Raw genomic sequence first — 22,848 nt, forward strand, 5'->3', positions numbered from 1 at the left:
AAAAAGGTCACCAAAAGCAAATGCATGCTCTTGTTATTTTAGAGGAGCTATAGCGTTACAGGCGTATTTTATAAATGTGCGGATACACTCCAGCCCCATAACAGGAGTACCCTTGGAATGTCATTCAGTAGGAGATTGAATGAAGCGAATGATAAGCGAATGAACCCCGCGGTACGTCATCAGGAGCGGGCTGTAATTTTAGCCAATGGGGGTTAGAACAAGATGTTGATTAGCCAATCAATGGGTGTGTGTCGGCAAGTGGGCGTGCACATGTCAACTACGGTCACGGACGTTGTCGTGAACTTTTGCCGGTGTTGAACTACCCCTGGACCCATTCCGTCAGCGTGAGTAGCTAAACTATGAAATTTTACGGGTAGCTTTTATAAGAAGAGGACCGTCGATAGTATCGATGCGCTCCCCATCGTATTCTGAATTACTGTGGTTTCCAAATGAACGCGGACAGATCTCGTGGTCGTCTCCACATGGCTACCTAGCAAGCTAGCTAACCAACCAAGGCTGCTAGCTTGCATTAGCTTCATAGGTTAAATAACGATACTGTTAGCGAATAGTTTTGCCGGCTGCTGGCTTATCTCCAAACGTGACCTCTGTAGCAAACCACAACCTTGCAGCCCGGTGTCACTTGTGGTTATCTAGATTTCTAAACCACTGTAATATCGTTGTTATGTCGAGAGACTGGCTAAACTGGGCCTTATAGATGCAACCAACCTGCTGGACGGCCAGGACAGTAACCAGGTTAATGGTAGCCTAATGCATGCAAGTGTGCTAACGTTTTAGGAGCTAGCTGTGCCCTAGTGCATTGAATATACTCTTGAGAAAAGTAGGTAATTGTTTATTTCAAATCTGGCATGTAAATGTGTGTTTGACTCAAAGCATTTAAGCGATTATCGCAGCAGCAGTGTGATTATTCATTTGATTAATCGGCTATTCACTGTCTACCTCTTTTCTAGTCTGTTAAACACTCAGAGTATGGGCAGTGTGTTGGCTGCCGCCTCCCCCAGTCCGGCACCAGCCGCAGCTGGAGGTGGTCAAGGGGTCCCAGGGTTGGTGTCCGTCCCTCCAGGGTTCACCATGCCCCCAGTGTCTTCCGTCCCTCCAGCATCTGACCAGCAGACAGCAGATGCGGATTCCTCACTCCCAAACCCAGGCACATATGAAGAGTGTCACCGCAAATGTAAAGGTAAATCAGCTGGTTTATGTGAGTTGTGCATCAAGAAAATTATGACAGACCTATTTTATGCTTCACATTTGTTCAACTTAAAGTAATAATTATGGTATAATAATAACAATCATTATTGTCATACTGGCACACGCTTATATAACTGAGTGAACAAGCTATATAAGATTTGTTTTGCCCTTTTTCTCTTTTAGAGGTGTTCCCTCTGCAGATGGAAGGGGTGCGGTTAGTGGTCAACAAGGGCCTGAGTAACCACTTTCAGGTCAGCCATACGGTTACCCTCAGTACCCTGGCTGATTCTGGTTATCGATTTGGTGCCACCTACGTAGGCAGTAAACAGACTGGACCAACAGAGGTAATAATGAGCACCATTTCAACAAAATGATGTCGACATTTTGCATAACTTTGCTTTTTAAATCTGGTCATAATAGAGGTCTGAGCGTTGTCTGTTGTATTTTTTTAGTTGCTTCATTGCTCTTTAAGTAAGGCACAACTCCCTCTAATTGCATGGCCAACTGGTGTCAAGGTTTAATCACACATTTGACACAAGCAACGGATAAATACAACCCAACAACATTTTAAAGTGATAATCAGCAAGCTACACAGTCTGAGGCTCTATAGAGCTGCAACGATTAGTCGATTAGTTGCCAACAAAAGTAATCACCAACTATTTTGATAATCGATTAATTGCCTTGAGTAATTTTTTAAGAAAAAAAATTCCAAATTCTCATTCCAGCTTCTCAGATGTGAATATTTTCTGGTTTCTTTAGTCTTCTATGACAGTAAACTGAATATCTTTGGGTTGTGGACTGTTGGTCAGGACAAAACAACACAGATTAATTGATAATGAAAATAATTGTTAGTTGCAGCCCTACTCTATATCATTGCTTTTTTCTGCCTTTTGAAACAGATAAGATGGCAGGGATTTAAATGTCATTTATGCGACTTGAAAGCTGACAATAATGTTTTTTTGCTCCCCTTAGTCATTCCCAGTCATGGTCGGAGATATGGACAATACTGGCAGTCTGAATGCCCAGATCATCCACCAGCTTACGACGGCTGTGCGCTCCAAAATAGCCATCCAGGTATAAAGACTTGTAGAGGGGATAGACTTTGCATTTTAGTGTCTTTTTTTTGGTATGTTGTGAGTTGTTCATTTTCTTCTTTCTTTTTTGTGTGTTGCAGACTCAGCAGCATAAGTTTGTGAATTGGCAGTGTGACATGGAGTACCGTGGTGAAAACTTCACCTCTGCTGTGACACTCGGAAACCCAGACATACTTGTTGGATCTGGTATGATTATTTTTACAAATCTGTAGCTTTGGGTATTTGACAGTTTTCAACACTTGGTTTCTATAGACACATTTCTGTCAGTACCAGAAGTATCGAGGTTCAATACCTATATATAGAATACTGTAGTGGTGACAGATGCAGCGCTATATTTGACATCAACATCAAGAAGAAGCAACATGAGAAGCTGGACATAAAAAAAAGATGAGGAAAGTGAAAACGAGTGTTCCAGCAGCTTGAAGTGGTCCAAGGTGTCTGCTACAAGGATAGACTGTAAAAAAAAAATAATGGACGTGGCCACCGTGATGTCACCCATTGGTTTGTGGACTCCTATTTTGAAGCCTTGAGTTTGCATTTGACTGTCACCATCTTGGATTTTTGGAGCCAGGAGTGACCATATTTGGACGAGAGGTTGGAGCTGACCCTAATGCTAGCATTAGCTGCTAGCTTGGCTAGCATGATGCGCATACAGTCTATCGTTGACTGTGATAATGCTAATGCTAATTTTCCCCAGTGAAAAATATGCTTAAAACCATTAAAACAAAATGCACTTACCGGAAAAACTGAAAATCTGACTCCTTAGAGGGTTTTTTAGTACAACCAAACACTGAACAAGATTTTTTTTTAGGTGACCAAAATGTTATAATTATCTATATTGTCTATACTCTGTACACTGTGAATCTGGGGTTATGCCGTGGTTACGTTACCTACCTACCTTATGTACCTAACCAACGTTGTTGCCGTGGTAGCGACTTGTTAATCACAAGGTGGCCATGTCCTAAAGCATACCCTGCTTTATCGTCTATTTTTACTCTAACTGGGACCATAATTTACAAAATGAACATAATGCTGTATGTAAGACTTGAAATTAGTGATTGAGACCATAAATTCATTAGGACTGTTTACTGAGGTAATAAATAAAGTGAGAAGTAGGGTCATTTTCTCAGGCTTCTTTTTGAAGCCACTGGATTCGCCCCCTGATGGCCATTACAGAGAATTAGGTTTAAGTCACTTCCGCATTGTCTTCACTTTTCAGACTGGGAGGTACCTGCTTGGCTAGAAGACCTTAGGGATGGGAACACATCCATACTACAAACATATATAATGGAAGCTTTTTTACTGTTTTCCTACAGGCATTTTGGTGGCCCACTATCTCCAGTCTATCACACCATCGCTGGCTCTGGGTGGTGAGCTAGTATACCACAAGAGACCAGGGGAGGAAGGAACTGTCACCTCCCTCTTGGGCAGGTACACAGGTAATATACACTCTGTGCTTTTTGAACTGTACAATGCAAGACTACGTGATGCTTCATTTCATATTTTACATCTTACATTATTTAATATTTAACCACCAATTTCCAAAAATAATCAGTCATTGTTGACGTTGTTTCATGAACTTTTCTATAATTTGACCAGGATTTAGATGAAATTGTGAATAATTCTAGCACAATGTTATGTTATCTGTGTGATAAATGTTAAAATTGTTTTTCTCCTCAGGTGACAACTATGTAGCTACATTGACTTTGGGAGGAGCAGGAGCCCATGCTACATACTATCACAAAGCCAATGATCAGGTATCTAACATTGATGTATTGCTGTGTTTTGGTAATAGATTATCTCCCAAAATAGCTCAAATGCAGCATTTTGGTACATATTCTGGATTTTGTATATTAGCTTAACTTCTGCCTTCTAATACAGTTGCAGGTAGGAGTTGAATTTGAAGCCAGCACAAGGATGCAAGACACCACAACATCTTTTGGTTACCAGCTGGATGTTCCCAAAGCTAACTTGCTCTTTAAAGGTAAATAATATGAATACACCTACAACCAGACAAGTGACAATTTAAATGGACCGCAATGAACGAATGCTGAGTTCTTCTATAAAACAAACCTTTCTTCTTTTCCTCCTTTTTCTTTCCACAGGTACGGTTGACAGTAATTGGGTGGTTGGGGCAACCCTTGAAAAGAAGCTGTTGCCATTGCCTCTCACACTGGCCCTAGGGGCTTTCCTCAACCACCGCAAGAACAAGTTCCAGTGTGGCTTCAGTGTCACCATTGGCTAGAAGAGCTGGAGCTGCCTGGAGCCAGCTCGCAGGCCACAGCTTGGACCGGCACACAGACACACAGGAACCTGGACTGAGTTTTAGAAATTGGATTCAGAGACTCTCTTACAACTGTGATTTCTGGGACATACAGAGAGACAAAGACAAATACCAAGGAGCCAGGACTGGCCAAGCCATGCCTACATTCTGTAGCACAAATGTCTTTCCTTTATGGTGTATTGGAATATACCCAGAGGCTAGAGAGATGTATATCAGAAGGCATCAGGTGATGCATGAGAACATGTGATGTTAAAATCAAAAGTAAGTGGTTAGACATAATATATGGTGATCATGTATGATGGATTGAAATAAATGTGATTACGTTTTGTACAGCTGGATGTTGTAATTGTTTATAGAAGAACTGGACGCAGTGCACAAGACACGACTTAATCTATGAAATATAATGAAGTCCAATGTAACAGGCATGCGACAAGTGTTACATTTGTGAAGCTTAAAATGGCCAGTCTTTGTAGACACTGCCAGAATGATTCTGATTCAACTCTGGTCATTTCTTTCCACCCAGCACACAAAATAACACACCTTACAGTTTAATGCAACCCACTAAAATACCACAAGTTTAAAGCTGCTTCAATCAATACTTTTTTTTTTTTACCAACAATGGATCAAATGTAAAGTATAAAATGAAATGGGTCATGCAGTGAACCCACAGGTAACTGAGATCCTGTGGTTTCCCTCAGTTCTGCAGAGCGTTTCAGCATCTTCCAACTCATTGTTTTGGTTTGCGGGTCTGCAGCTGTACTGTTTTGGTTCACTGTTACTGCTCCTGTCATTTCCAGATGCTGGAATGGAGCTGGTGAACATAGTGCACACTGAATACAACACAACTTTTTCCTCACAAGTATATCAACTTAAAATGTGATCAAATTGTCAGTTTTGTATTTACAGCTTTCTAGTGCCCCCAAGTGGCACAAAAACATAACACCCACATGACAGTTTTTTCCAACCTTCCATCTGATGAGTAAGTATTTTCAATATGCTTCCTGTAAAAACAAAACAAAAAAAAGAATACCTGAGCAACTGAAATGTTCGGGTTCCCTCTGGCAGCCATTAGCCAGCCAGCTGTCTGTTCATCTTGCTTCAGGACATGGTGTGGAGGAAACACTCATGTTTCCCCCTTGCTCCAAGTGGCTACTTTTGGCTTTCCACTACAACTTGAAGGCAGACTGTGCTGCCCGCTAAGTGCTGCCCGCTAAGTATTTTCTGCTGTTTTTGCATAGTTCTTGTACACTTGTTAATTATTGTTACATTGATAGTGAACAAACATGAAAACCACATGTTAGTGTGAAAAATATTTATTTGAAAGCTTCTAAAAATGTCATAATACAAAATTCAACAAAATAGTAGACCCCCTTTTAAAGATGTAACCTCAAAATTAATCCAAATATTCTTCTAATAAGCATAGTCTGACCACCACAGAACAAAACCATGTTCTTGCAGGGATTTTCTTCAATTCTCAAGTACTCTATCCTTGTCAACCAAGAACCATTGTGCAGGGACAGCTATGAAATTCCACATCATGTATGTGACACTTCTTGCCGGGGTTCATCCTCTTGGTCTCCAGCAAGGCTGAGTCTCCCCCCAGACCTCAGTTCATGTCATTAAATAATATCAAAAGTCAAAAAAATGGCAACAATTTTGTTTAATCAACAACAACAACAACCACTTTACCTGCAACAGATACGTATGTCAGTATAATTATCACTAAGAGGACAGATTCTCCTGTTTGGGTTACATAACTTTGAAAGCTTACCACGTTCATGCTTGCCACTGGGTAGACTGGTGTGGTCAGAGCTGGTACCCCCAACAACCTTTGTTACCCTTTCCTAGCTTATGCTACTCGTTGAACAGCGATTCATTTGACACATGGTCTCATCAGAAAAGTGGCAGTGCATCCAAAATCCAATCGTTGAGTCTGCAGAAGTAAATGAAGAAAACAGATATGAGGAACGTTAAATGAACTGAATAAATTCAAAACATGAAAGCTTGTCTTTAGTATGTTAATGTTAATGCCGCAATTTAAGCACATGTTGTCTAAGTACTGTTGTTTTAAAAATATTGTCCACTACACTAACCTACTATACCAAAGTAGGGTACAAGTTGTCAGAATGCCAGCCCCAAATGAAAACCAGTTGAAAAAGAGACTGACTTTGAGAATGCCAAGTAATCTTTGGATAACAGGACATGATATTCGGATCTTTCTCTAATCTGAAAAATGGTGGAGGCTTAAAGTTGTGTATCATTCCCCTTAGTCTCCAATCACTTACTGCATTTGTAGAGACGGTTCAGCTCCAGAACATCACTGGGACTCATGCCCAGGTTTTGACCAATAACATCCATGAATTTTGGGTCTTTGGGGATAATTGTTGACCCATTGCCATTACTGAATGCATATTTGCTGTGGTGCATCACGGACCAGTAGTCATATGGGACTCCCTGGGTTCGGCTTTGTTCTTTGCTAAATTTTACAAAATTCCCCTCCTTACCTAAATGAGACACATTAAAAGCAACCATTAATTACATTATTCACAAATTTATGGAAGACCTCAAGAAAACTAATCATTAAAACAAAACAAAACAAAACAAAACAAAAACAATCCACCAATAAACATATAAAGTTTCCAAAATAGCAGGAGTTTCAGTTCCAGTCTTGAAAGTTCAAGGGTGTGCACTCACATTCAGCAGTTTTTGCATGATTTGCCAAAACAATATCTCAAAATACAGAATACAAGAAGTATTGGTGTGAAAATCCATGTGCATTCATCGCTAAACAAGGACTAATAAATAGTGTGCACTCTGTTTACCCATCATGGCCTGCAGTTTATCCTCACATATAAATGATGCATTAACAATTGTTTAGGACTTGTACAGTGCAGTGTATACACTGCTCGATGGGCTGATTGTCACTCTGATCAAGCTTTATAATTACTTTCTATTAGAGCATTTTGACTGAGTGCTATTTTTTCCCTTACAATTTAGTGTGCATGGATTGCACAGTTTATTAATCTGTGCAAACTCGTTGCTATACTAAATGCTGGTTTATCAATCTGTGTGCACAGACTTCTATGTCTTTTTTTTTGTCCAACTGTGTGACCACTGTGGGGCTCCACACCAGATTGCCTTGTTAATAATAGGAGTTGAAAAATTGAAAATAAATGGAGAGTGAATGAGGAACCAACTGGTAAAATAAAATTTAAGGAATAGCTTGACCTTTGGGAAATCTTTCTGGTGAAGAGTAAGATGAGAAGATCAATACCACTTTCATATCTATCTGTTAAATAATGTAGCTGGAGCCAGCAGCCTGTTAGCTTAGCTTAGCATAAACAGTGGAAATGGGAACAGCTAGTCTGGCTCTGTCCAAAGGTAACAAAATCTGCCTACCAGCACCTTTAAAGGCCACTAATTAACACATATCTTGTCCGTTTAATCTGGTAAAACTATTTCTCGGCTCTGAGCAGTTGCCAGGCAACCAGTGGAGATAGTCCCAGCTGAAAACTATTCTAGCACATAACCCTAAAATTGCCATTTTTACACTGAACTTTTTGTACAGATTAAATAAAAGAGATATAATGTGTTAATTAATGAGATTTAGAGGTGCTGGTAGGCAGATTTAGTTACCTTCAGACAAAGCCAGGCTAGCTGTTTCTTCCTGTTTCCAGTCATTGTGCTAAACTAAGCTAAACGGCTGCTGACTGTAGCCTTATATTGAGCAGACAGGTATGAGAAAATGGTATCAGTCTCCTCTAATTCCGTGTGATGTCTCAAAATTTTGAACTTTTGTGTTGTTAAATTTAATATTTGGGAATTTAACCAATTATGTCCCATAAAATGTATAATGAAACTGATTTACAATTGTAATTGTAGATAATAAATCAGTTTTGAATTTATCTATCAAGTATTGTATTTAGTCCTTAATAAATGGTTTCAAAATTTGATGAATTGATTTATTAGCTCTGATAATTCAGTTTTCACTTTTTTTTAAAATTAAATAGTTATTAGTTTATAAATAGATATGCTGTGTTTATTGATGGATTAATTGTTTCATTTGCATCCCTCTTAAGTTTGTAAATTAAGTAATATATTTAAGTATGATACCATTAGAACATGAAATTATTTTATTCTTAAACATATAAAATGAGAAACAACATGATTATAAGACTTTGCACCTCTTAGGCACAGTATCGCATCACTTGATTCTATATGTTGCTTAAAATAAACAGGTCTCCATTTGAGTAAAATGTACAGTGGATACAGAAAGTACTCAGAGATTGTTGTAGATTTAATGTGCCATTTTCCTCATCAGCCTACACTCAATAACCCATAGTGACAAAGTGAAAACCTACTTTTACAAATGTTTGCAAACTTATCTGAACACTTTTGCAATTTTCAGTTTTAGATATTTAATAAATTTGCAAAAAATTCTGAAAATGTGTTTTCACTTGATGGGAAAAAATGCCATTTTTTATCCATTTTAAAACAAAATCTACAACACATTTAAAACCTCAAGTCACATGCATACACTTGACGCTCACAATTCTATTGTATTTCAGCTGGTTCTTAATCGAATCTAATGATTTAATTTGTTTAATTAATTAAACTATTGCTAATTAAACCTTATCTGGTCATAGAGATTCAAGATCAGTTGCACACATTATGCTGTATTCACTTTCTGCTTCAGTGTCATTGATATTAAACTTAACTGATTTATATAGAATATTTTCATATATTGTTGAAGAAAGAGTATTATATATTTCATCAGATTTTTCCTTATTTTAAATACTTGTAAAAGTCAGTTTATTCCTGAGTGTAACAAAAAATACACAATAATTTTACAGAAAGTGCAACAATAAAGTAATCCTTACTGAGCTTTTGGGGAATGCTGATGAAACTGCCAAGTTCACTGCAAAGAAAATGAAGGTATTCATCCTCATGTGTGTCTTGGGCCAGATTGAATTTGTACAACAGAGATTTGATGAAGGTACATGGAAATAAGTAATCACGGAAAGGTACAGTTTATTATAACTTAAATAGATTTTTACAAAATGAAGACACTATAATTTCCAGCAAATAGTTGGACATTTGGACATAAATGTCTGTATCTTTACCTTCTGCCAGTTGGATGAGTTTGGAAGCTCTGAGATAAATGACACTTAGAGGAGAGTTTTAAGGACAAAATACATCTCAGAACAAAACAGGTTTTCAAAAACTCTTAACCGGTTTAAACAACATTCTTATAATTTTTGCTGCCTCTGATAACCACTTTGGTTCAAGTGTACTTGAAGAGAAATCTATTGCCTCATGCTTTGTCAATTTAATCTCTTTTATTAGATTTATGTGAAATATAGACAATTTATTTTGGGAAAATGTCTTATCATTAGTATTATGCAATTTATACATAAACACTATTATCCACAATGAAAAAATAGCAATGTGTAGTGCTGAGTGACAATTTCTCACCCGTTCCCCTGTCATATAATATACTTATTGTACTGCAAACCAGGTGATATTTAGCACATACAAGAGTAAAGTTACTCCAGAAAATGACAGAGACATGGTGGCAGTTTGTCAAGCTTTCGTTTTTTACTTTAAAGTAATCATCAGGAGCAGACAGAGGTGGCAGGTGATTGCTTAGTTGCATCAATTAGGCTGATGATGACAAAGGTCTTAAGTGTTTGTGAGATGCAACAACAACAACATTATGTTCACAGCATCATGTAAACAACTTCAGTTCTTTGGAGGCTTTTAAACTGCTGTTCAAGGATGGTTTATATGTGCTTATAGCAAATGTTGCTTTAAGCATACTTGCAATTCCATTCCTTCCATATGAAGCAGGTTTAAAAAAATCCCCAAAATTAACTCTGGTTACGTACCTTCCAGCTGAACATAATCATTCTCTTGGCAGCCAAAAAACCTGTTGTTTTTTCAGTATAACAAGCATGTACTGTATTTAATTAAATTCTTTAAAATGACCACACAGCTAAGGAGGTTGGATTTGTTTTGGGTACAGTATGTAACTGTTGTTTCATCATCATCATCACACCTTAAATAATTACACCTGGCTACAATATACATCACACATCATCTTCAAAGAGCTGACAGTATCGCATACACACAACAACACAACAGTTAGAGCTGCAGCAGGAGAAACAGAGACGTGAATCTCCAGTTTGCCACAGATATTTTAAAGAAATCATTTTGCTCTCTGTCACTGCAGTTTTTTGCTTTAACCAGCACCAGGCTGAAACTCTGTATTGCAGGTTGATCTTTATCATAAATGCCATCTTTATCATGGGGGATCATGACCACACCCAACACAAGATTATCAGACAACTCATCTAAATACTTTATTTTCACCGGAGCATAAACCTTTTTGATTTAAGTAACAGCATAGCATTTCCTCTGATGTCACATGCAGGACAACCTTTGTATTTTGTATGTTTATTGTCTCTCCATTTTATCATCAATCCAATTTGTTTTCTACCCTGTAATGAGATGTGCAGCTTCACAAGGCAGCAAGCATGGCTATTGATTTTTTTGTCAATTACAGTTTTGGTAACTGTGATACCAAGTTCATATTTTAAGGGATGCTGTGACCTTTATTGTTACGCTAGGACCTACTGACAAAGGTGTGATGGAAGATTTCATCCCCTGGAAGGTGGAAGTTAGTCATTTGAGTGGCTGAGTGATCAAGTGTATTTAGTAATGTATTTTGTACCTTTGGAAGTTGTTGACATCCTTCAAAATGCTACTGCCACCTCAAACAGAGCTCTTTGTTATTCCAAATAGAAAGACTTTGAGTGCTGGTACTGACTGAAGTGACAATCCAATTGGCTGTAATATTGGTGTCATTTATAGATTTCTTCACAGCCTGTACATAAAGGACCTGGAAACTTATACACTCCTTTTTTGGCTGCCATCTTAGCTTGTCATGTTTTGATAGATGGCAGCCACAGGGGAGACATATTCTGGCCTTGGAGCTTATGCAACTCTTTCACAGAACTAGGTCACAATATTCAGTATTGTTCTGACTAACCAGTTTGTTTCATTTCACATTCCGCTCTCTACGTGTTGAGAATATTTCCATTTTGGAGAACAAATTGTCACACACTCTCATAACAGTATGTTACATAAATGATAGTCTATGGACTTGATATATTGAATATTATGACTTCTTACCAAAATATTAACATGCAGGGCCTAACTGACGACCCAGTCGCAAACAACTACAAAATAAAGCTTGAATGAAAACGGCTGATTATTTAATAGCAGATTATTTATGCTTTACCAATGACATTACTTGTACCCAGTTAAAAGGAGCACATAAAGCAGGGAAGTGCATGGCAGAAAACACAAAGAGGTTATAATGAAATGGTCATCCAACACTCGTGTCAGGTCCGAATGATATGACAACAAGATGGACTCGTGTAATTTTCCAAGAGGCATTTAGACATTTTATGAAGGTAAACATCATGATCTTTTGAAAGGTATACCAAGCAATAAACATTGAAAACTGATGTGTACAAGCATAATGTGAGATATTGTCCGCTAAAGTGAGAGCATCTGTTGTATGTTAACAGAAATGTCTAGGACCGTAGCTGACATTTCACAGGAAATGTCAGCTACGGTGTGGCTTTGGTGGCTAGTGTACAAGTATAAACCAAGTATTATAGTTCCTCCTCCCTTTTTGAGATTTTGTATATCTACAAGACCCTTGTGTAAAACAGGAAACCACACATTTTTTGTTTTGAAGCTTTGTTTTTTATTTTCAACAGAATCCACCATTAAAAAAAATCAGAATAAAGGACCCAAATAATATTTCTGTGTCTGTGGGTGGTTTAATTACACCAGGTTACATAAGAATCATCTGACAAGGATCCATGATGTTGAAAGTACACTGTGGCTCAGCCTTTTGGGTTTGCTCACAATGCACAAATACACAGTTGGTTCACAATATAGTCTTACAAGGTTATGTCTGTACAGTAGCAACATCAAACTCAGAACTGGGTGGCTTGCTCATAATTCAAAGATTCAAGAGTCAGGGCTAAGTGCACCCATAATCAATGAACTAAAAAATCAATGGACTTGTTAAAAAAAGTTAAAAAAGTAAAACTGTATATCTGTGACATTTTAACAGGATTACAGTATTTAAAAATGCAATACATATATTTATTATCATTTGAGAATTTGTTAAGCTGTTTTATTTATTTCAGACCCCATACGGTTGACACAAAAACTGTGTGTGAATGATTAATTTGTTTCAAAGAAATATTGTATGAAATCCCACAAAATAGTGAAAACATTTTCAAGAATAGATAATCAAAATGCTGCCCAAAACATGCTCCCACCACCAAACCATATTGCATTCTTTGATTCTCACATGTTATTGCACTTAATATTCAGCATCCTCTGTGCAGGGACAAGTCTGACTTTTCCAGCCTGAATTATCAACGTGCCAAAAGCATCAGAGCTGGCAGGAGGGTGAGGACTGGGGAGGACACCATAGCAGGAGAGAAGCCAAAAATGCTGCAACAGGAAGAAAGGAATGCATTAAAAAATAAATGATAAAATGATACATAGAAGATCTTTGACTCATCTCTCAAGGTTCTATCACACCTGGCTGTACAGCCTGTCCCGGTTTATTGGGGGAGATTTTTGTAAAATAAAATAATAGTTTGCTGTGCCTTATAACCTTACATGTCAGTGCCTTTGTTATGTGTCTGACCATGTGTAGACTGTTGAAGCTAGCATAGCAGTGTCAAACATCAATCAGTCAGCATTAAAATGAAGCTCTTTTTAGAACTAACAATCAAGGTGTATCGAAGTGTAAAATGTGAGAAGGAATGAATCTGAATACCTGGGATCTCTTGTTTCAGGATTTGGAGGTGTGGTGGTTGCGATCCTGTTAAAAGCATAACGTCATTTGAAAGGAATATAAGTAACATTTCTGCATCTTTCATTGAGTTTTGATATAGTTTTATAAAACAATGTCTTACTGTGGAGAGCATGGGCCATCATCTTGCTCTTTGCGAAGATGTCTTAACTTCATTGATCCCACTTCAGGACATGGTAGAGCACTTCCATTAATGAGAGGAGTGAGATCTAAAAAAAGAAGGCTTCAATTATAGAGCAAAGCTTCCACACAAGTGTAAAGTGATTAAAATGTTTCAAACATGCTTATATTTGGTGTAAAATTCCAACCAGAACAGTTACAAAATCAAGTTTAGCAGTGAAAATAGTCTTTGTTGGCCTGCCTTGGAAGCTGAAGACGAAAATGGCACTCCCTCCCTTGAGGAAGTCTCTGTATTGAATGTCTTCCAAAGATGCAAAGTAGTATCTGCCAATCAGTTTGCTTGCATAGACAGTCTCATTATTCTCATCTACAAATTGGGTGCCATTCTTACGGGGATCGTCCCAGACATAGGTTCCTGTTTACAGAGAGCATATTAAACATCAAAAGTAAATAACTACAGAGGAAATACTGCTACATTGCTGAAGTGGTGACTCAATCGTTTTCATTAGTGAATTATTTGAGGGATGTCTTTGTGTGGTTAAAACTCACCATCGCCATTGGTGGCGCTTGGGTCACTGGTGATACTTGTTTGCTTTGACATCTGCAGCTGGATGTTGGGGTTCTGATCTCGGATCTGGAAAGTCACTTGCCTATGTGGGCAGGGCCACTCCAGCTCATCATCATATTTACCAGACAACAGTTGCACAAACACTCCGAAAAATGTCTCGTACAGTATTGCCCCTACCCGGTAAGCATACCCCCCTCTGGAGTACTGCCGTGGGCTGTATATAGTGGTTCCATAATCACTAGTGTTCAAAAGCTTCTCAAAATCATTAATCTGCAAGGTAACGTGTGGACATTCGATCTCGGACAGATTGATGTCATCGATTGAGAAGCCGCCTACAGAGCTTCCTGCTCCTTTCCGAACCACAAACTCCACCTGGAAGTGCTTGGTGGCATCCAGGGAAACATGTTGGAGCTGCCAATGAGATGTTGGTGGACCTGGAGGGAGGATTTTGTGATGACCACATGGCATTACTTAAATATTAATGGGTGCACTTTTAGATATAGCTTAAATGCAAATTGCAACCAAGGCAAAAGGTAAAACACTGCTCATGGTTCATCTTAAATACAATTTAGAATGGAAGATATCAGATAATCATACAGGCGGACATTACCAGTGATCTGTCCCATGAGGCGGACCTTTCCTGTGAAGTCATGTTCATCTTGAAACTCTCTGATCCAGATGTTAAGTTCGTCTGACTCGTTCCCGTTGTGATAGTAGTAGAATTGGAGACACTGGATGTGACAGTCCCGGCTGGGTCTCATCCTCTTGGTCTGCAGCGTAGCTGAGTCTCCCTCCTTACCTAATGTTGTGCTAGCATGCATGAAGTAACCTTCATCTTGACCTAGAATGTTGTCAAAAATGAATGTGTTATGGTGGTTCTTCAATTGTGATATCTATATAAAAAGTACCCACTGTATAATTCAAGTACACGGTATATCAGCAAAATTTCTATTAAGACTTTTCTCAAAGCCATTTGTCCCACTAAAATGATAAGTTAAACCTCTTTTTGGTAAATTTAGTCTAAACATGGAGATACAACTTTTGTTTCAATCATTTTCTTGTTCTGTTTGGGGCCTGTAGCAGCCAATAATGTAATAACTACTGTTAATATAATAACTGCCAATAATGTAATTATATTTCCATTGAGTGTGTATGTCTGTGTGTGTGTGTCATCAGGTTTTTGAGCAGCTATTTGAGAGAGGCAACAGTAAGGGTAAGTGTCATGAAAGCCTCACACTTTATAGCCAATAAATAAAACTTAAATAAAGTGATATAAGTATATTATTACAGTTATTACATTTTTTATGATTTTTTTAAACCCAGCTAATAAAGTAATAACCAGCCAATAATGTAATAACCTATTACATTATGTGCAAAAGTTATTACATTATTGGGTTAGAAATTTTTAATACATTATGGGTAAGTTATTACATTATTGACTTTTATTACATTAAGAGTGGAAATATTATTACGATATTGGAAGTTATTACATTAATGGTAGTTATTACATTTTTGGCTGCAACAGGGCCTTTTATACCTTTATTTCATAGCTGACAGACATTTGAGAGTTGATGGGTACTGACATGCAACAAAAGGTCTCCAACTATATGCAAACTTTGTTTCATTAAATATTTTGCAATAAACACATGCAATGGTTTAAAGGATAAGTTTGGGTTTTTTCAAGTCTGTCTTAATATACTGCTAATGGCCCATATGTACGTGGAAATGGGCCATGGTTACTTTAACAATTCCCTCTCTCCATACTGGCCCTGAAACTATTCCCCCAGTACAGGGACACTGTAAGAGATGAGGGACAAAATCTACAGCCTCATTTTAGCTTCAGCTGAACTTTGGAATGCATTTTTGCACAGAATGAGGACTGTGAACTTTGTCCCACATTCCCTACAGTGTAGTTGCATTCAGAGAAAATAGTGTTAGGCCCAGTGTGGAGAGTAGGAATTGTTACAATTACCAAGACCCATTTCCATGTACATACTGACACGTATTCAGACAGTCTGAACCCTGAATCTATTCTTTAAGGTGAAAAATTAGATCTTTCAGGCCATTTTGAAATTTTACCGTGTTCACTGCCACCAGTGTGGTCAGACATAGGACCACTGGCAATGTGTGTTGTCATCTCCCATTCAATGTCACTTCGTGAACAGCGATCCATTTGACACATGGTCCCATTGGTAAATCCACAGTACATCTTAAATGCAATGGTGGAGTCTGTAGAGGTGAATGAAGAGCACAGGATTGAGGAATATTGACTGACTCGGAGATATCAAATCAAAGCAAGAAAGGTTCTCAGTTTATTGAAGTCTATAGAGGATAAATCAGTAAATGGTGTATAATACAGATCCTTTAACTGTTCTCTACTACAGCTTGTCCATCTCAGCCTGCAAGTGTGTGTGCTATGCAAGTGAAAATTAGAGTGTTGTGAATGTGACAAATTGGCCAGATTGGCAAAATACACGCAGGCTGTTCGCTAAGCCCCAACGCTAACAAATTTGTTATTGAGTCTTATATGTCCTCTCTGTCTTTATAATTAGCAAAGAGCAGTTTACAAAACATTCAGGCAGCAGCTTCTCATTTTTAGACTGTGCTGTTCGTCGCTTTCACTTGTTAAAATGTGAAATCGACATTTTAACAGGTCTTGTAAGGTCTTGTAAGCTAATAATTAGGGACAGTCTTGAAATTCAGAAATTAATTCTGTGCAGTGACCAATCAAAATGTTCCTGTTTGGAACAGGCCGATTGCTTATTATTTCTCGAGAACCACATATATATGTATCAATTGACAACCGTATCAGTTAAAATGACAAGGATTTAATAAATTAAATGGTTTTAATCCAGACAGAGACTTCACCAGTGAGACTAAACTGAGGTTGAGCTGTAGAAACAGTTTACGGCCTTCCATTGATTCTGCTGCCAATGGAACATGTCTGCGCTCCTATTGGCTAGCTTTACTGCCTCTGTCTCTGTTTTTTTTTCCTGTGTGCACTTGTTCTTCTCTCTCAGGCAGCTTAACTGAGTGGGGCGCATTTGTCCTGCTCAGTAAGTCAGAGCCCAGAAGCCCCACCCCGCTGTGATGTGACGGTGTTTATATCAAACAGCCCCTGCCTCACTCAGACACAGAGCTGAGCAACTCACTGTTCACTTGTTTATTCAAGTTTACTAAACGTGTCGCTTGTCCAAATAAATTCACACTGAACACTGTACTTCCTTTGGTCCTCAGCAGCACACCCGCCAAGTATGTCGACTCAGAGCCCAGAAGCCCAGCCCTGCTTTGATGTGATAGTGTTTATATCAAACAGCCTCCGCTGCACTCAGACACAGAGCTGAGCAGCTCATTGTTTGCTTGTTTATTCAAAGCTTATTAATATTAAATGTGTCGCGTGTCCAAAGTGCACCAAAAGAGTGTCTGTCTTCACAGTAAATCACCTGTTGAGAGCCTGTCACTCACTTGTTCGTTCGTACTCAGTTCGCTCAGATCTTTTTCTCCTGTTTGTTAAAAATGAGTCGGGAAACCCACAACAAAGCCTAACTTTTAACATTATCAAATGAAGAGAGATGTCATCCGCTCTGATAACGGCGTGCAGTAGCAGAGCCCAGAAGCCCCACCCCACTGCTGCAGAGAGGAGCAGCTGATTGCTTGTTTATTCAGAGTTTAAGTTTATTAATATTAATTGTGCCACTTGTCCAAATTGCACCAAATTCAACACTGCACTGCCTTTGTTCCCCAGTAATGCACCCGCCAAGTGTGGAGTTGATCAGATGAACGGTTCAAGAGATATGCGAAGGACATACAGACATACAGACAGAGATTCCTTCCTTTAGTAGATAGATGATGATACCCAATATTAAAGTACTTGTATTGGCATCAGGACCACAAAAACCTGATCAGTACATTCCTATTCTGACAAAAACTCTTGGGAAAGAGGTTGGAGTGGATGGTTGGGTCAGTAAATCATCTGACATGGGAGGCTGCAGTTTGCATCCCATCTCCTACCAACAGTCAACGTTGGTTTCTGTTAACCATAATGTTTCCCTGATTATGACTATGTAATAATGGCAATAATTACTTTTCTGTGGATGATGGCACATTATGCTCACACAGATTTTAGTCATTTGAAACAAACAGTCTTACAAATGGGTTCAGTCCCCTTAAAATCCAGGTACTTACTGCATCTGTAGAGGAGATTCAGCTCCCGAACATCACTGGAACTCACTTCCAGTCTCTGACCAATCACATTCTGGAATTTTGGGTCCTTGGTGATAATTGTAGACCCATTGCCATTACTGAAAAAATCTGCTCCATAGTGCATCACTGACCAGTAGTCGTATGGGACTCCGTGGGTGGTGCTTTCTTCTGCGCTTACTTTTCTAAAATTTCTCTCAAATCCTAGACACACATTAAAGCAACCATCAGTTACAATATACTGTATTGAAAAACATCAAGATCAACATAGATGCTTAAAACTTAATTCACTTATTATTGATTAGACAGCAAATTGTAAGTTATCCCCTCAACAAAAAAGATAAAATTTAAAAAATGAAAGAAATTATTCATGTCTACATTGATCTCTGCAGTGTTGAAAGTTTAAATGACAAGCCAAATAATAATTTAATTGATTAATTTAATTTTAATTTATTTACAATTTCAACTCTAATTTGACTAATTCTCTTAAAAATTATGTATTTTTATTGTTTCATTAGGCATTTATTAAGGATTATTTCAACATAATTTGATAAATTAATTCATTAATTTGTAAATACTTTTGATTATGCTTCTTTTACTTTACTAAGCCATGAGTTGATTATACTTTCATGTATTTATTGTTGGAGTCATTTATTCATTTACTTCTCCTTCCAGGTCCTTCATACACCTCAACATAATACATACAAAATAACAGGCAAATTATTAAAAAAGTATCAATGAAACCTTCTATGATGTTCTCAGGTACAATCGTCACGTAATCATCTCTGTCATATCTGGACTGTTCATGGAAGAAGCCAAGAGCATGAAGAAACTCATGTTCAGCAATGGAAAGGTCGTCACAGTTGCGGCCGATGGAGAGGACCTGTCCGTTTGGTATTACTCGCCCAATATATGAATAACATCTAAAATGGAAAAGGCACTCATAAATATCAAACATTTATTACATTTATTAAATTGATATAGGTCTGATACTGAATAAATTAATACATTCATTTTAGCACTACGGGACCGACATGCTTTTAAATTTGGAAGAGTTAAAGGAAATGTTCACAATGTTTCAAGTCTGTCTTAAAACAACATTCAGGTGTCCATATGAACATCAAGAGGTTTTACTGTAATCACACCTCATGTGCATACTGACCATTAAAAGGTCCTTTAATGCGCTTTCAATGTAAGTAATGGGGGACAAAATCCACAGTTCTTGTTTTGTGCAAAAATGTATTTAAACATTTATCTTAAGTTACAATAAGGCTTCAGCAGTCTGAGTAAGTTAAATCAAGTGGATATCTTCAAAAGTTACAGTAGTTTTAGTATGAAATTCCCTCTCCCCTGTTGAGCTGCAGCGGAAGGATAGGTACAAAAAGAAGGAATTTTGCACTAAAAAGGCTGAAACTTTAGAAGATATCCACTTGATTTGATTAATTTTGATAGCTTAAGCCTCATATTACTTGGATAAACTTCTGAATATATTTTTGAACTAAACAAGGACTGTGGATTTTGCCCTCATTTCTTACATTTAAAGCGCATTATAAGAAGAAATTTTTAATGGCCAGTATGAACAGGAGGAATAATAATAGCAAGCGAAACCTGTTTCAGTGTTCATATAGGGACCTAACTATTGTTTTAAAATAGATTTCGATTGGTAGTTGTTGATCATACTGGAAAACAACACATCCCTCAATGAGAAACAAGTAAGTGCATTACTCACTGGGATAGGCAATTGACATTTGACTAAGAATTCTGCATTTTATGTTAAAATATCATCCATCCAAGTGTTATTTTTCTATTACAATAAATTATTTTACTTATTAATTAGTGTGTCAATTATATAAACCTGTTTATTCTATAAAATGGCTTCCCAAAGTCCAAAGATGACATATTATCACTTGTAAATTGTCTCTTGCAAATGTTCACATATGATATTTTTGTTAGATAAATTGTGATTAATTGATTATCAAAATGGTTGAGGGTTAAATTTAGTTTATTATCTGAATGATTAATTGACTGCTATTTAAAAAGCTGTATTCAAATCAGCATTTCAAATAGTATATATAATTATTTAGTAAAACCAGAGAGGAAATTTACTTCACAACTAACAGCATGCGAAAAGTGTAGGACAATATATGTACAAATATATGAAAAGAAATACAATACATACCCCACATCTTTTTGGACAGAAATGTAATACTTCTCAGAGTCCCTTGGTTTGAAGTCAATGCATGACTTCAGCCTGAACTGGTCCAAGGCTTTTAGAACGACTCCTTTAGCATTCATCTCTTCCATTGTTTATGTGAGTTGTTTTATAGAGAAAAACAAAGAAATGTTAGACAATGTAAATGCAATAGATAAATGAGGTATTCTTGTGTACATTGTGCTAAGGCGACGCCTTAGACGCTAAGGTGAAGGTTGGCGTGTTTGTTTTGCACAGTTGATGGCACGAAAGTACGTTGACTTTAAAGGACAATTTTTCAAGCTCCATGTCCCAGCTGACTGACACTTATTGAACTGTACTGCCTGCCGTACAATCACATAATGTATTCACTAAAGAGCCTATAGGTTTACTCCTCACTAACAGCTACCAAATTCTGGCTATTATGCAGGCAAAATAATAATTACCAAGGCTTTGGTCCAAAACATATGGAACTGGGGATGGCCATAATTCGTCCACATTATTAATGGAACTCCTTTGTGTTCCCTGTGGCTAAGATGAATAAGAAATGTTATCAGGTGAACTGGAACATAAAATCCATGCATACAGACATGTTTAACATTTTGATAATTTACCTACAAAATGGTTAACTCACCATCAGAATGTCATCATGCAACAAATCTAAGAAAAAGCATAAAGTCAGTTTTTTTTTTAAAACAAAGAAATCAATAATTAGAAGAGTAGACAGCGAATGTTCCTTTGAAGCCATATGTTGACAAAACCACTAGTGGTGAGATTGTTTTGTCTAACTGGTGTTTCAAAGGTCAAGAATGAACTTTGAATCTCAAATATGAAGATGTTTAACTTTACCCTTGTTTGCTTCCATAATGTTCTTGTCCTGTCCAATTTCTACAAAAACACACAAGATGTTGCCTTTTAAATCACAGTATACTTAAATAATAATAATCAAGTTCAATTAAATTTATGAAATCAAATGAATAATAATAAACTATACAACTTACCCACTATCTCTGGCTGTAAAATCATATTTGATCATATCAGTATATGTAATCATGTAATTTTCAAACACAGTACACAACATGAGATATCAGAAAAAACACGATCCTACAAACTTACTACAATAATGGTACTATAAATAAAATCTACTCAAATTTGAGGTCTTCAAATTAGGAATTAATACTTTATTAAATAATTCAGTTTCTAATTAAACTGTTGATTCAAGCGGTATTTGGAAAGTCAATTTGACTTTCATTCTCCTTTAAAATAGTTAATTCTAAATGTAGCATGAATACATAATTTTACAGAAAGTACAGCAATAAATGAACTCTTACTGGTTTCAGGGTGAACACTGTTGCCAAATTCACCACAAGGAAAATATATCCCTTCATCGTCACAGTCTGTCATGCGCCACACTTAAATTGTACAAAAGAGATTATATATATATAAAAAAAACATGAGAAGACATTCAAAGATATTTATGATGTTACTGAAATGCATACTTAAATTTTTCATTTAATTTAATTTGAATTTAATTTTATTAAATTTGCCTTTAAAGAGGATATAAAATGTCAATTCTTGTTTACCTTCTGCCTGCCTGATTGTCTGTTCCTCAAGTGAACATGAGAAGCTTTGGCTGTGTCAGGACAGTTTTAAGCAAGCATGAAAACCCGCATGGAAAAAACAAAACAGGTTCCGCAGAACTGCTTTCATTAAAAAAAAGTCATTGTTCACATGATTCTCAGGTATGCGAAAGTTGCTGTTTTGTTGGCAATACAGTAGTACAGAGTCCATTGTTATGTGCTTTGTCATCACCTTTGCATGTCAGTTTGTTAACAGATTTTTTTGAAATGCACAGAATGTACCATAGTAATCTCCTTTAATTCCAGAAGACAGCCTACACCCATTTTTTTCTTTCAGGTCTTAATTACATTTGGCACTGCGCAATAGAATTTTACTAAGACAAGTGAAATTTCAACGTCTATCTTTCTGTGTAATTAAACTTGACAATCAAGTCAAATGAATCTAAGAAATATTAAGTGATGTTTAAAGTTCTGAACACTTCTTACCACAAACTCAACTTAAGTTTTGTGGTTGAGATTTTTTCATTTATTAAATTTATTGAGGGTGCATCAGTAAGGTTGTCTGTTTATTTTGGGGATCCATGGTAGATTAAAACAAGACAAAGCAGCTCTTTGAGGCTATAGGCACTGCTGACATGCTCACATTGACAATGCAAACAACCTGATGTTTAGCAGGTATAACGTTTAACAGTGAGTA

The 22,848-nt window shown here is 37.2% G+C and overlaps 3 protein-coding genes across 5 annotated transcripts; 1 reads left to right on the top strand and 2 right to left on the bottom strand.

Moving 5' to 3' along the window:
- Nucleotides 1-239: 239 nt before the first annotated feature.
- tomm40 (translocase of outer mitochondrial membrane 40 homolog (yeast)) lies at nt 240-4,914 on the top strand. Of its 2 annotated transcripts, none has more exons than XM_044360002.1 (9): nt 240-344; nt 969-1,198; nt 1,390-1,550; nt 2,179-2,280; nt 2,381-2,486; nt 3,617-3,739; nt 3,981-4,057; nt 4,182-4,284; nt 4,406-4,914. In XM_044360002.1, the coding sequence occupies exons 2-9, from the start codon at nt 988-990 to the stop codon at nt 4,543-4,545; spliced, it is 1,023 nt and encodes a 340-aa protein (XP_044215937.1). In that variant the 5' UTR covers nt 240-344; nt 969-987; the 3' UTR covers nt 4,546-4,914. The 2 variants fall into 2 exon arrangements, with proteins under 2 accessions (XP_044215937.1, XP_044215938.1); XM_044360003.1 differs by lacking the exon at nt 240-344 and adding an exon at nt 404-838.
- Nucleotides 4,915-6,122: 1,208 nt separating this feature from the next.
- Nucleotides 6,123-8,216, bottom strand: LOC122987792 (meprin A subunit beta-like). Of its 2 annotated transcripts, XR_006404606.1 has the most exons (4): nt 7,813-8,216; nt 6,870-7,088; nt 6,356-6,517; nt 6,123-6,189 (listed from the first exon to the last, which is right to left on the bottom strand). XR_006404606.1 is itself a non-coding variant. In XM_044359818.1 (3 exons), exons 1-3 carry the CDS (start codon nt 7,865-7,867, stop codon nt 6,429-6,431), a joined length of 363 nt encoding a protein of 120 aa, XP_044215753.1. In that variant the 5' UTR covers nt 7,868-8,216; the 3' UTR covers nt 6,202-6,428. The 2 variants fall into 2 exon arrangements, 1 of the variants encoding a protein (XP_044215753.1); XM_044359818.1 differs by lacking the exon at nt 6,123-6,189 and having other exon boundaries at nt 6,202-6,517.
- A 4,121-nt stretch (nt 8,217-12,337) lies between these two features.
- On the bottom strand, nt 12,338-22,190 carry LOC122987487 (meprin A subunit beta-like). The gene is made up of 16 exons (XM_044359392.1): nt 22,155-22,190; nt 21,903-21,983; nt 21,573-21,585; nt 21,421-21,459; nt 21,206-21,231; nt 21,018-21,102; nt 20,560-20,677; nt 19,125-19,303; nt 18,366-18,584; nt 16,260-16,409; nt 14,791-15,021; nt 14,162-14,614; nt 13,854-14,027; nt 13,596-13,701; nt 13,457-13,501; nt 12,338-13,125 (listed from the first exon to the last, which is right to left on the bottom strand). The coding sequence occupies exons 2-16, from the start codon at nt 21,957-21,959 to the stop codon at nt 13,047-13,049; spliced, it is 1,974 nt and encodes a 657-aa protein (XP_044215327.1). The 5' UTR covers nt 21,960-21,983; nt 22,155-22,190; the 3' UTR covers nt 12,338-13,046.
- Nucleotides 22,191-22,848: the final 658 nt, after the last annotated feature.

This window comes from Thunnus albacares, chromosome 8 (genome assembly GCF_914725855.1).
Source record: "Thunnus albacares chromosome 8, fThuAlb1.1, whole genome shotgun sequence".
NCBI classification, from domain to species: Eukaryota; Metazoa; Chordata; class Actinopteri; order Scombriformes; family Scombridae; genus Thunnus; species Thunnus albacares.